This window comes from Cimex lectularius, unplaced genomic scaffold, assembly GCF_000648675.2.
Source record: "Cimex lectularius strain Harlan isolate CLEC.00 unplaced genomic scaffold, Clec_2.1 scaffold117, whole genome shotgun sequence".
In the NCBI taxonomy this organism is placed as follows: Eukaryota; Metazoa; Arthropoda; class Insecta; order Hemiptera; family Cimicidae; genus Cimex; species Cimex lectularius.
This window is the reverse complement of record NW_019392706.1, coordinates 308,876-321,546: the sequence shown is the minus strand read 5'-3', so window position 1 is coordinate 321,546 and position 12,671 is coordinate 308,876. Positions and strand designations below refer to the sequence as shown.

Genomic DNA, 12,671 nt, shown 5'->3' with positions numbered 1-12,671 from the left:
CAAATTCTTAATAGTATTTATATTTTAACAAATTTTAGTTTCACGTTAAGACAATAGTAACAATTGATGCAAATATAAAACATGTCAAGTTAAACTAAAGTTTTTTTTGTATTTTTCTTTACATAACAACCACATTAACAATTTATATTATTATTATTATTATTATTATTATGGTTCCAAGCAAGGATAATAGCAACTGATGCCAGAGTTAATAATTCAATGCCCCTAATATTGTTCAATTATCAGGTGAATTGCATACTTTTGTAAACAATAATTTTCGTATTCATAAAACATTACTATAGGCTTCAGCCAATGTGTTGTACTAACTAACTGGGATTGGATCACATTAGCGCTGCTGTTCTTTTCCATTTCGACTAGTATACCAGAATGACTCTACAATTACTAATTAAAAGTAAAATTAAACATTCTGCTAAGAAGGGTAAAAAACCGGTTTGCGTACAACAGTTTATTAAAAAAAAAAAAGGAAAAAAAAAGTACATTAAAAACGTATCTTTTTTGTTAAAACACTTAATAAACTGCGAATTTTGGAATGATATGAATTTTCAGAAAAAAAAAAAAAAAAGCAGTGCAGTCAATTAAAAAATAACTAATGATTGTTGTAGTTTTAATTTAATAATTACAGTTTCCAAATAGAACATATTTGAGCGACAAAATTTAACGATCAACATGTAAATCTGATTTATCTTCAAAATGTACAACTCGAGACAGTGTCACTGAAAGAGCATCTTCTAGTAATGTTAATTCATCCATTGCTTGAACAAATTACATTCAAAACATCGAGGCAACAACACAGGCATTATTAAATTAAAATAATAGTATTTCAAGTCTATATAGGAGTGGGATGGCACAATCCACTGCTACGCTGTTATTTATGATAATTATACAACAGCCATCAAAAATTGAAACTGAAAATACTCAAGGTCTTTATCATTTTTTGAACATTTCTTTCTTCTTGCTGCTTATCTCAAGTTCCATAAGTTTCTTCCACAGCTCTTCCCTCTCTTTTTCTCTTTTCTTCTCTCTACAAAAAATGAAATAAATAAACAAAAAATAAATAAATATGAAACTATTACTATATAGTGCAGTTAAAAGAAAAAAGCTTTTTTAAAAATGTATATTTTTTTTTTAAAGGAGAAATTTTAAACACTACCTTCTGCATTCTTTTGTTTTAGCAATGAAAAATTATGCTAACAATAAATACTTTTTAAAATTGCTAAAAAACAAACAAGAAACCATGAAAGAAAAAAATGTGACCAAAATTTGAAAAGAACCATCTAGTTTAAACAACAGTTCAATTATTAATGTACGATGCCACGCAATGTTAATATATATATATATATATATATAAAGGGAAAAAATAAACATTTTTTAAAATGCTTTTAATGATTTTTTACGTGTTTTACTCACTTCTGCCTGTCAGCTTTATATGATGACGTTAATTCATCGAACAGTTTGCTGTTCATATCCATGAATGTTTTCAAAACATTATACACCAGGGCGATAATCGTTTGATTCCAGTGTTCTTTGCTATTGCGATAAAGGGCGGGAAATAATATGGGCATGATAACATGGTTGTTTTCTTCAATCAGGCTCATAATGTACTCATTATTCCAAAGGTAAAGAGAACGCTCGGCAACCTAAATATATACATATATAAAGAAAGAAAATAAACCAAATGAAATTATATATGACTGATAATTTACCTGAAAGTGTGGGCTAGAAACGCACTTGGAAAGCTGTCTGAACAAAACCTCTTCAATTTTAACAAATTGAGATGGTTCGATAACGTCTAAAATTTCTTCAATTTCTCCCAAAAACATGACCTACAATCAATGGTTACTCCTAGTAAAGATATTCATTTTCCAAAAAAAGTTTCATTTAATTTTAATAAAAAATAACCCCATAGCATTTTTTTAATTGGGAAATTCTATGGAAATTACAGGAACTTGTAAACAAATTTACTCAACAGTATATGAAACTAAATACACTAATTTCGTGGTCCGCTTGACCAATTAATACATTACAATTAATTAAGGTTTTTAGTTGAGATGAAAAAAAAGTTAATAGCACGAGCGGGATTTGAACCCACGATCTTCGGCTAGATATGCCGCTGCTCTACTCGGACATCAACTTCCTATCTCAAGTGGATCGAGGTCACGATAGCTCAAGTGGTAGAGCAGCGGTGTATCTAGCCAAAGATTGTGGGTTCGAATCCAGCTCGTGCCATTAACTTTTTTTCAACTCAACTAAAAACCTTAATTAATTGTAATGTATTAATTGGTCAAGTGGACCACGAAATTAGTGAATTTAATGAATTAAATGAAGTACACTTCACTAAAGCTCTCCGAGGCCATTTCATTTGTCGTCGAGAATCCAATCTGATTACACGACATTTGAAAAATGGCAAAAAGGAGGGAAAACTCATAAGGTGGGGTTGAGATAGGAAGTTGATGTCTGAGTGGATCGAGGTCACGATAGCTCAAGTGGTAGAGCAGCGGCGTATCTAGCCGAAGATTGTGGGTTCGAATCACGCTCGTGCCATTAACTTTTTGTCATCTCAACTAAAAACCTTAATTAATTGTAAAGTATATGAAACATTTTATTCACACTAATTTTCGCCATATTTTGTGTTATTTTGTAATTCTGTCCTCCTAGAACCGGGTCCCTCGGCATTCAGGACATAAAGATAATGAGAGAGGGCACATATGTCATTCGAAATAGGAGCCAATATGAATTCTCTAGACTCCGAACCTTACTGTGACCTAACATCTTGCCACAAAAAAATGATACAACCAAAAATGGATCCTAAATGAGTCCAAAACCTGGTAAAACAATACCCCAGGCATGAGGCATATAAAGAGATTCATAGATAGGACATCTGCAACTCTAGTTAGAAGGGATTATTGGAGGGTAACTGCAGGATTCTGACTGAACTCCTGACTGGGCACTGCTGCCTAAAAAGGCACATGCACTGGATAGGAGTACACACAGAAGAAACACTGAATAGATTATGCCTTCTAACCAGATCATACACTAAAGGGCTGCTGGCAAGGCTATAGGGTTGACTAACAACCTGAACTGGCCAATGAGTTATAAAATCAAGAGGAGCACAGTAGATCTACTCAGGTCGAGGTATGGAAGGCCTTGTGGCTGCCTCATTTATCCCTATCCCTTCTAGAACTTCTCAGGTTTTTGGGCAAACTCTTCGATGTATATTATGCAGTCCTCAAGTGAGGTAGTTTTCTTATTAATAGCTTTGCAGAGCCGAGAATCAGGGAAAAGTTGAAGGGATAATGTCATACAAATGACAAGTGGGGTAGCATATCTCAAGCTCCAACTATTTCCAAGTGCCGTTTTTAGTCAATTATTGACTTTAATCGGGAAGCATTGGTGGCCACAATGGTTCAGGCGTTGAGACAGTGCTCATCATTGTAAGGTAAGGGTCCCAGGTTCGAATAAAGCGGCAATCAATTCAAACCCAACATACTTGCACAATTGCTTCAAACTAGTTGAAATACCCTCATTAACAAATTTTGACTTCATTTGTATGCAGTATACACTAGAAGTAGCATTTTGGCCAGGCCATTAAACCATAGCCTTTTGATTCCACCGAACACATAATGTCACTTTTTTCAGATGAAATCCAGCTTTTGAAGTTATCGACAAAAAAAAAAAAAAAAAAAAAAAAAACCACTTGAAGGGCATTGCAGATGGAGATGTAATAAATTTTTCTCTGTCAAAAACTTATGGGATGTATGTAAGAGGAATGGGGCGAGGTTTATGATCCCTTGCAATTAGCCAATGCCAGTCGTTGCTGACTTTAAATCGCTCCAATTGTATTCAGTACACAATTCAATTAACGTTTTGTCAGGCGGATGAAGCTAATAATAAACCACTGCCTTTCCACAAAATACAACATAACCTTTGTCGACTTAGAATTGTTAATGGTTGGTTTTCCCATGGATTTTCCTTTCTACATTGTCGTAAAGAATCCCATTTTTTTCTTTTCTTTTAAAAATCCGGGTCATTTACATTGCATTTTAGAAGGGAATCGCTTATATCACACTGATTAAATGCGTTGAAACACTTGTATGTTAAGTTAAGTGTCTCTGTGATGCCTCATGGGTTATTTGCGACAAAAGATTGAATTTGATAATGACCAAAGAGTGTTCTGTGCTTCCAAATCAATATTTCTGCTTCTGAATGGAGCAAACCTCTAAGAACTGTTCTTTCTCCCAAACCATCATTATACACATCACAAATTTTCCCAGCAGTCTGAGGTGCGGTTTTTCAATTTTAATTATCCCAAAACCTTAAATAATCCGTTTTAAAAGTGTGTAAACAATAATGAGTAAATAAACACTATTGTAAAACACAATAAGGATAAAATTGAATTATGAAAATATGCCATGGCCTTATTTTCCCAGCCAATATGTTATGGGTCTCTCTAATCATTACTTATTGTTTGTTTAATCGTGTATAAATGATGTAATCATTAGAAGCAACAACAAACCTAACAATCTTTAGTTTTATTTCAGCCAGAATAAAAAGAAATCAAATAATTAATGTATTGTAATTAATTACAGATATTGGAATTACCTCTTTTTGGCTGCATGTCTTGGGCCAGTATTTTAGAAGACCTCTTACAACAGGTTCCGTAAGTGTGGCGTCTTTTTCTATGAACTGTACCACGCAATATGCCAACTGTGCATGGTACGACGACAAGCATTTCACCTTGTGAAGGGGTATCAAAACTTTAACTAGAAATTGTTTGTGCTCAGCCTTAAGTGGCAATGCAAATCCATTAATGATGCTGAAAAAAAATTAATTAAGAAAGAGATTAATGAGTTTACAGTAAAAATGTTTAATAATACACATACCTTCCTAATATTTCCAAAAGTTCGCCCACACCATTGAAATGCTCAGTTTCATAAACAAACCTGTAATTTTATACAATGCATGAATTCATGATGAAACGATTCGCAACAAATTTTCATTTAATTCAAGTACAAACCTCAAAAATATATTATTAATTTGTTTTCTGATGAATGCCCTAAGTCCCAAGAATTTGCCATAAATACGATGCAGTACAGTCTTAAGGAAGTCACGCTCCCTTGGATCTTCACTATCAAAAAGTTCCAGCAGCTGTTGAACAAAATAAGGCAAAATTACCCTAATCTTTTAATCATAACAATTCAACTTCTATGATTAGTTATTCGGAGATTGTGAGATGCGGTCTGGTGTGATGAAGGTTTTGAAAAACATTTTCTTTATTGTGCCAACGTTTCGATCTTTATTGAGATCTTCTTCAGGGCCTGACGTCACACTAGACCGCATCTCACGATCTTCGAATAATCATTGACAAACGGTCACTAAACACCACACATTTCTAGGATTTGGTTTAACATTACAAGCTTGTGTACAAATTATTTTTGCGATTTTGTGCTATTAATTTTTATAATTATTAAAAACATTACTAAACAAACCAACAAAAGCTTAATGCTGATTAGACCGAATATTTGAAAAAAGTATACAAGCTTTATAAACATTAAGTTTGTTCCATCGCATGCCCAAGCCATAAGAAAACTGGCGGGTGCACACGCAGTTTAGATTGGGCATTCCATCACACTTCAAACGCAAACTCAAACTATAAGTCAGCCATTCCGACTTGTTTTCAGGCCAGGTTTGTGACTGGTTTTTGACCAAGTGACTAGGGACTGGCAGTCATATATTCATACACACTTTTTTAAATAGACTTTTTCAAAAAATTATTAAGGAATTATTATATTATCACTTGATTAACCTAACCTGCTTGAGTCTGAGATTGGAAAAACACATTGCAACAGTTAGGAATCCATGATCATTCAATGTTCAAGTATGGACAGTCATAAATCTTGGTTTAATTGGCAACTCGTTCGGATTGTGTTTGGAATAAACCTATTATGTATAGTAACAATGATCACGCATTTTTAGTTTACTGTACTTTTCTTATTTTAACTTTGATTAACAAGTTGAGTATGTTTGACGCAACATATGGTCATGCGAACTGCCCTTTTGGGTATGGTCTACACAAAGTCTGTGTCCTACTGTTTATACTTTTTAAACTCTCCACTTCACCACCTGTACAATGCCATTTGAAATTCCTAAGGCCGACTCAGAAAGGGCAAAAGTATCTGTCTTTGGTAAACTTAAAAAACTCATAATTTATGTTAATAATAATAAAGCAGTACGGCTTTGCCATTTTACACAGATAAATTTAGTTCCGATATAGGCAATCAAAATGGCCAAGTATAGGACAGTCAATATGTTAAGCAAAAGTTTGGTTTCACAATGAAGTATAAATCTTCAGTAATTGCTTAAATACACGAAACTATAGATTTAACATACCTGGAGTACAAACTTTTGATCAATCACTTTTTTCCCAATAGTTGGTTGGAAATCAGACGACTCCAGGAAACGTAAAAAAATTTCATAAACAAGCTGAAAGAAAAAAATTAAAATAAAATGCTTGATACATTACAGAAAATTTAAGGAACACATGGTATAAGTTATAATTGATAGAACTCACCGATAAATGTGGCCATGAGGCTTCTAATGTCGGTTCATCTTCTTCGGGATCATAATCAGGGTTTTCACTAGGGGGGAGGGTCCTGAACAGGTTTGCAGAAATCTAAATTAAAAAAAATTAAATTTATAAAAATATCACGACAATAGTTTTCATCAAAGAATTAACAAGACGGAGATTTTTTCTTTTATTTTTTTACCGTTAAAAAAAAATTGTTTAATTTATTTCATGTTATATTTTATAAAATAAATTACACACACTTATTTTTCATCTATTCCTAGATCTCTGATACCTTAATATGTTAGATATTGATATTTTTAGTTTATCTAGATTAGCTTTTTAAAAAAAACTGTTATTAACATTATGTTCCTACAACAGAAATGTTTTATTTTACCTGTTAATCTTTCTGAGAATTATGTTTATATTTTATATATCGCTTATAAGCTTGTAATTTGTTTTGTACTTTGCACAGTTGTGTTGTTTTTCAAAAAGTTTATATATTTTTTGTTCTTGGCTTACGTTACATTTTATATTGGTTTATATACATCGTAAATTAAAGGATTAATAATCCATAAATAAATATATAAATATAAATATTTACCATTTTAACAATTTCAGGATATACTGGTTCGGTCAGGACCCCTCTCCCATTGGACACATATTCAACTAATTCATTCAGAGTCGATCTTTTAGTTTCTTTCCCTTTAATATCGACTGTGGGGTCCATAAAATCAAACGCCACGCAACACTGGCGGAGTTTGTGAATGAAAAGCTCCTCCTGTTCTGATGATGCAACATCTAAAACAAAAACAAAAAATAAACTTATAACAAATTGTAATTTTTTTAATAATTTTATGTTAATTATTTATTTACATAAACAAATAAAACACAAAGTTGGAATATGTAAAGGATAATAGTATCAATATTTGAAATTGTTAAATTTCTTCTTGAGGCCTAAGGTTTTACCTGCAGGCAAAAATTCATAGTGCAAATACTTTAGCAGGCCAGAAAGTAGCGAATACAACTTTTTGCAATGGAAGCCAGGCTAAGGATTTTTCATCAGAGTTGGAATTCCTAGACTAGGGACAAGCAGCCCATTATTCTTACAAAAATTATGATTATTTAAATTATATTAACTACTGAGATCTCTGTGACGCTAAAAATGCAATAAAAATCATGATTAAAAGTTGCAGCGTCGATGGGCTGAATTGGTAGAGAAGCTTTCACATATATAGAAAACTGCCGATAGGTGTCCACTGTGGATCTGACTTGAAAAAGGATCATCCTCACCCGGTTAAGAATATTTGGGCCAAAGTCTGCGTTATGTGTCCGGCATGTAGAGAAAGGTTGCTCAATTTGTCCCACTTAATTGAAGGGTGCCATTCCTTTGCTCCCTGGAGAGAGTGAGTAGGCCTAGCAGCGAGTATTTGGGTCTTCCGTTCCGATTCTTGTAGGAAACTGGGTTGTTTTACTGTACATCGTGCTGATATTGTTGTATCTCCTAGTCTGTGGAGAGTGAATATACTTACTGGCGTGAATGTAGTGTGAAAGAACTGATGGCGAAATACTGAGTACTCCGTCAACCTTCAATTAGATTAGTTACATAATAAGTGTAAAGGGTAACGGAGGAATATCGAGTACTCCACCACCCTCAGTTAATGGTATATACATAAGAATGTATTTAAGGAAGACTGAATGTGAATGGATTTGGATTTAGGAAATGATTACGTTGGGTGCTAAACTGACACACCTCTTGTTGTGAAGTCTTTTCAGGATTTTGGTCACAACGGTAGATAAGAAGGCTGATGGAGGATACGTGGTTGAGCGATGAGTGAGCTTCAGCAATGAGAATAACTATGGAATACTTCCATACAAGAGGAAAATGGGTGGTGTGTAGGATGGAATTGTATATTGTAGCTAAAACTTTTATACTCAATCAATTCTTTAAAATAACAAATAGTTTTGAAAGTTCATAACACACTGAACTGATGGACACAGCTGTTTCAAATTTTTATTTTAACTTTTTGTTTTGTGAGGAATTAGGTGGGCATCTTAATGCAACACGTGCTAGGCTAGCTGTCACTAGAATGACCAGTTTGTTCTTTCAAAAATTCTATTCAAATTAAAGGTATAAGCTAATTTTCGAAGTTTATCATACCTCGGCTGTTTTCAAATTTGTTTAATTTTTCTGTTTTGCTTTGTATTAGGTTCAGACTCTTTGCAACACTTGCTGAGGCAGATGATACAAGAATGGCCCTATAAAATTTAAACGACTCAATATGTCGGATAGTTTTAAAACCTTGACTGAACATGGCTGTTTGAAATTTTTGTTTTCAGTTTTTGCTTAGGTGATGCTAGAATGATCAGTTTGTTCTTTCAAAAATTCTATTCAAATTAAAGGTATAAGCTAATTTTCGAAGTTTATCATACCTCGGCTGTTTTCAAATTTGTTTAATTTTTCTGTTTTGCTTTGTATTAGGTTCAGACTCTTTGCAACACTTGCTGAGGCAGATGATACAAGAATGCAGGCCCTATAAAATTTAAACGACTCAATATGTCGGATAGTTTTAAAACCTTGACTGAACATGGCTGTTTGAAATTTTTGTTTTCAGTTTTTGCTTAGGTGATGCTAGAATGATCAGTTTGTTCGTTCAAAAATTCTATTCAAATTAATTAAAGATATAAGCTAATTTTCGAAGTTTATCACAATACAGCTGTTTCAAAATCTGTTAAAATTTTGGATTTGCTTTAATTTGGATTTAGGTTTGTAGTCTGCCTTTGATTACTACTACTAGTTTGTGTACAGTTGTGTGCGAAGGAATCCATTGTGGGTAAAAAATATTCCGAGGCACGTCTTCCTCAAAGGAGAATTTGGCCGTGATGGCGGGAAACGCGACTGGAAATTCAACTCGAATTAGAAGTCGATTCTTTAGTTTATCATAACTCGGCTGTTTTCAAATCTGTTTAATTCTTCTGTTTAGCTTTGAATTAGGTTCGGGTTCTTTTCGGCACTCGCTAAGGCAGATGAGCGAGAATGAAGGCCCTTTGGAAATTTAACAAACTCTAAATCAAATAACTTAATATATCGGCTTAAAAATGATTTTCTACACTTTGCAACTAATTTCCAAAATGCCCAGAGGGGGGCCCGATACACCGTTTTGACAAATCCCTTCGGCCGGGTGAGAACAAATGGGAAATTTGCAAGTGTGATAATCCCCCTTCTCGTGTCGGGGACTCGGACACTCAAGTCCGATATTCACGGGGCGCTTCGCACACCCGCGTCGGGTATGCTAAGCACGGGCTTCGCCGACTTAATAACAATTTTTAATTGCAACCAAACCCAAGCTCGCGTTTATTTATCCAACGAGGCTTTAATCATAAAACCATTCAAGAAAAATAATTATCCAAGGTCTCAATTATAGTATTTAGTTGAGAAGTTGAAAAAAAAAAAAAAAAAAAAAAAAAATCTTTTGTTTAAGAACGATTCACTCTAAAATTATACGTGTTTAGCAATCCATATGGAACATAAATTGCCTGTCGTTGAAATATTAAGCTAGTTAGTTATTATTAGGTTTAATATTATTGGGTCATAACGATACGAAAGGCAAAGGTGTTGGGTCGACCGGAAAATTTGACCCAGTCTGATACCGATGACGAACAGAAAATTTTGAAATTTGTCCAATAAAATCTACGACGAAGAGAACCACGGGCGTGTTGATGTCTATTTCAAATTAATCTCATTAAATTAAACTTAAATTGATCTACTTACCAATAGCATTCCCATAAAACAAACATCTCGAGAATGCATGATGAAGAATATCATGTACAGATTTCTTAAACATGTTAAAATTGTATAAAAAATGAAAAAAGGGCTACTTTCAGCCTGTGTTGCTATGAGACAAATGAAAAAATATCCTAAGCACATGATCATTTTTATAAAACGAACAAATGATTAAATAACTTTGAAATTAAATTTTAAATTGCAATTGGTTTATTTGAAAATATACAGCTGGGATGTTTTACTTTTAATATTTTAAAGAAAAGACATTTGCCCTAAATAGAAAATAATTTAAAATAGGGGGGGGGGCAAAACAAGAGAGAGAAATTGTAGAAATCTTAATTTTTAAACCTCTTTAGACAGCTGTCATCTGCAAGTGAGTTTTAAACAGTTTCATTACAGTGGCTCTCTTCCGAATCAGAAAATATCTATCGAGAGAGAAAGAGAGAGGGGGAGAATGTGTGGTGAGAATGAGACAGAGTCTGTGATTGATTGATTGAGAGAGATGGGAGGAAGAATGCGTGTTGAGAATGAGACAGTCTATGATTGATTGAGATTGAGAGAGAGAAAGAGAGAGGGGGAGAATGCGTGGTGAGAATGAGACAGCGTCTGTGAGAGAGAGTGTGTGTGTGTGTGTGTGTGTGTGTGTGTGTGTGTGTGTGTGTGTGTGTGTGTGTGAGAGAGAGAGAGAGAGAGAGAGAGAGAGAGAGAGAGAGAGNAGAAAAAGATAGAGAGAGAGTTCTTTCGCCTTCCTTTTTGAGAGATGATGTGTTTTGAATTTTTCTTTATTAACTCCAGTTCCAACTTAAGCACCATTCCGACGCGCCCAGTATTGGTGTTAAGGACCCATGGGTGAGAGGTCTGTCCCCTTTTTTAGCTCGTTGGTTAGCCTGTTCATTTCCTTCTATACCTTCATGTCTGGAGAGCTTTAAGATAATCTTGTGTTTGTGTGTGTTTTACCAGTCATTACGCAATTTAGGCACTTCCTGTGTCGGTTGGTATTTGTGGGACATGTTCGGAAAGTTCTTGGGAGTAGATGTCATTGCTGAACGGCAATCAATAGGTGAACCTGGTGTAAAGGTTTTGTTTAAAGTAGGAACCGCCTTTGACAAAGGATCCAACTTCATACGTCAACCTCAAATATCCAAAAACGTAAAACAAACATACGCGTGTATACTAAATCATAAAACATAAAATAAGAGTGAAATTGCAACATAAAAGGCAGGATCGAAGCAATGACGAGAATTAGACAAATCAAACCTATCTATAGGAAAATAAAATGTATATTTTTTTTATTTTATTATTTTCCTGAGCCGACCGTATTAAGGGCGACTATTATTAAACCGTGTGGCACCGTTGTAGAGATTCATTGAATTCTAAATTAGCACTCCTGCCTCGGGTTCCTTTCACGAAATTGCTGATACTTTTAATATAACTTATATAGTGGAGGAGGACAAAACAAACGAAAATTATGAAACACCTCAAAAGAAACTCGGCTCGAATTATCCTTAGTCTTCGGAAGCTTTGTGTAGTATTTTCTCTACTTCTCAAAGCACTAAATTCAAACATCATTAGCTCAAAGATGGTGCTGAATTGAATAACTACACTAAATAGTTTATGTATGCAAAATAAAGTCACCTTCTGTTGGGTCCCAGGATATGTGGGGGTAGAGGGCAACGAGAGAACGGACATCCTTGCAAGGAAGCCATACCGCTGATATGTCCTGAGCCCTTCTGTGGCATAGGGATTCACACTATCAGTGAGTACCTTAGACAGAAGGACAAAATGAAAATAAAGAAACAGTGGAATTCACTCATTGGACGTAAACAATCTAAGAAATTTTGGAAAGAAGAAACAACAGTAGGGACCAAAGGAATAAGGAAAACCTTTGAATCCTGAGAGCATACTTAACAGGGCACTGCAGACTGAATGGGCATCTGAAGAACATTGGTATAACTCAACACGGTGCAGATTCTGCAAAGACGCAGGCAACAACACCTACTAACAAATTGTGGAAATTGAACCACTGAAACCGGGCTTACTGATAAAAGTTCCTTGGTTGACTAGGACTCACCGGTGTACTATAAGTACTGGACGTGGGATACAATAACTCTTAAAGGGCGCAGTATATTACACACCGATCATTATACTTCTACATCTACACCAAGGATTTAAATTTCAAATTTCGGAGCTAATACGACTGAAAACATCCAATGCATTCAGAACCAAACTCACCTGGTGGACTATAAAGCACAGAAACAACCTGAACAATAATTATTTCTTATTACTATTACTTTGTCAGGCGTG

The 12,671-nt window shown here is 34.5% G+C and overlaps 1 protein-coding gene across 2 annotated transcripts in view; it reads right to left on the bottom strand.

Annotated features, from left to right (window-relative positions):
• LOC106666627 (serine/threonine-protein phosphatase 2A 56 kDa regulatory subunit epsilon isoform) overlaps positions 1 to 12,671 on the bottom strand; it is a 119,824-nt gene continuing 107,153 nt past the window's right edge. The window contains exons 1-10 of one of the 2 annotated variants that reach the window (XM_014393949.2): positions 10,356 to 10,443; positions 7,188 to 7,384; positions 6,590 to 6,691; positions 6,409 to 6,501; positions 5,036 to 5,166; positions 4,902 to 4,961; positions 4,621 to 4,834; positions 1,725 to 1,844; positions 1,429 to 1,658; positions 1 to 1,042 (exon numbers count right to left, since the gene is read on the bottom strand). In XM_014393949.2, coding sequence (XP_014249435.1) covers positions 949 to 1,042; positions 1,429 to 1,658; positions 1,725 to 1,844; positions 4,621 to 4,834; positions 4,902 to 4,961; positions 5,036 to 5,166; positions 6,409 to 6,501; positions 6,590 to 6,691; positions 7,188 to 7,384; positions 10,356 to 10,428 — 1,314 coding nt within the window. In that variant the 5' untranslated portion in view covers positions 10,429 to 10,443 and the 3' untranslated portion in view covers positions 1 to 948. Of the gene's footprint in view, positions 1,043 to 1,428; positions 1,659 to 1,724; positions 1,845 to 4,620; positions 4,835 to 4,901; positions 4,962 to 5,035; positions 5,167 to 6,408; positions 6,502 to 6,589; positions 6,692 to 7,187; positions 7,385 to 10,355; positions 10,444 to 12,671 lie in introns of those variants that run through there. The other variant, XM_014393948.2, reaches the window with a different exon arrangement.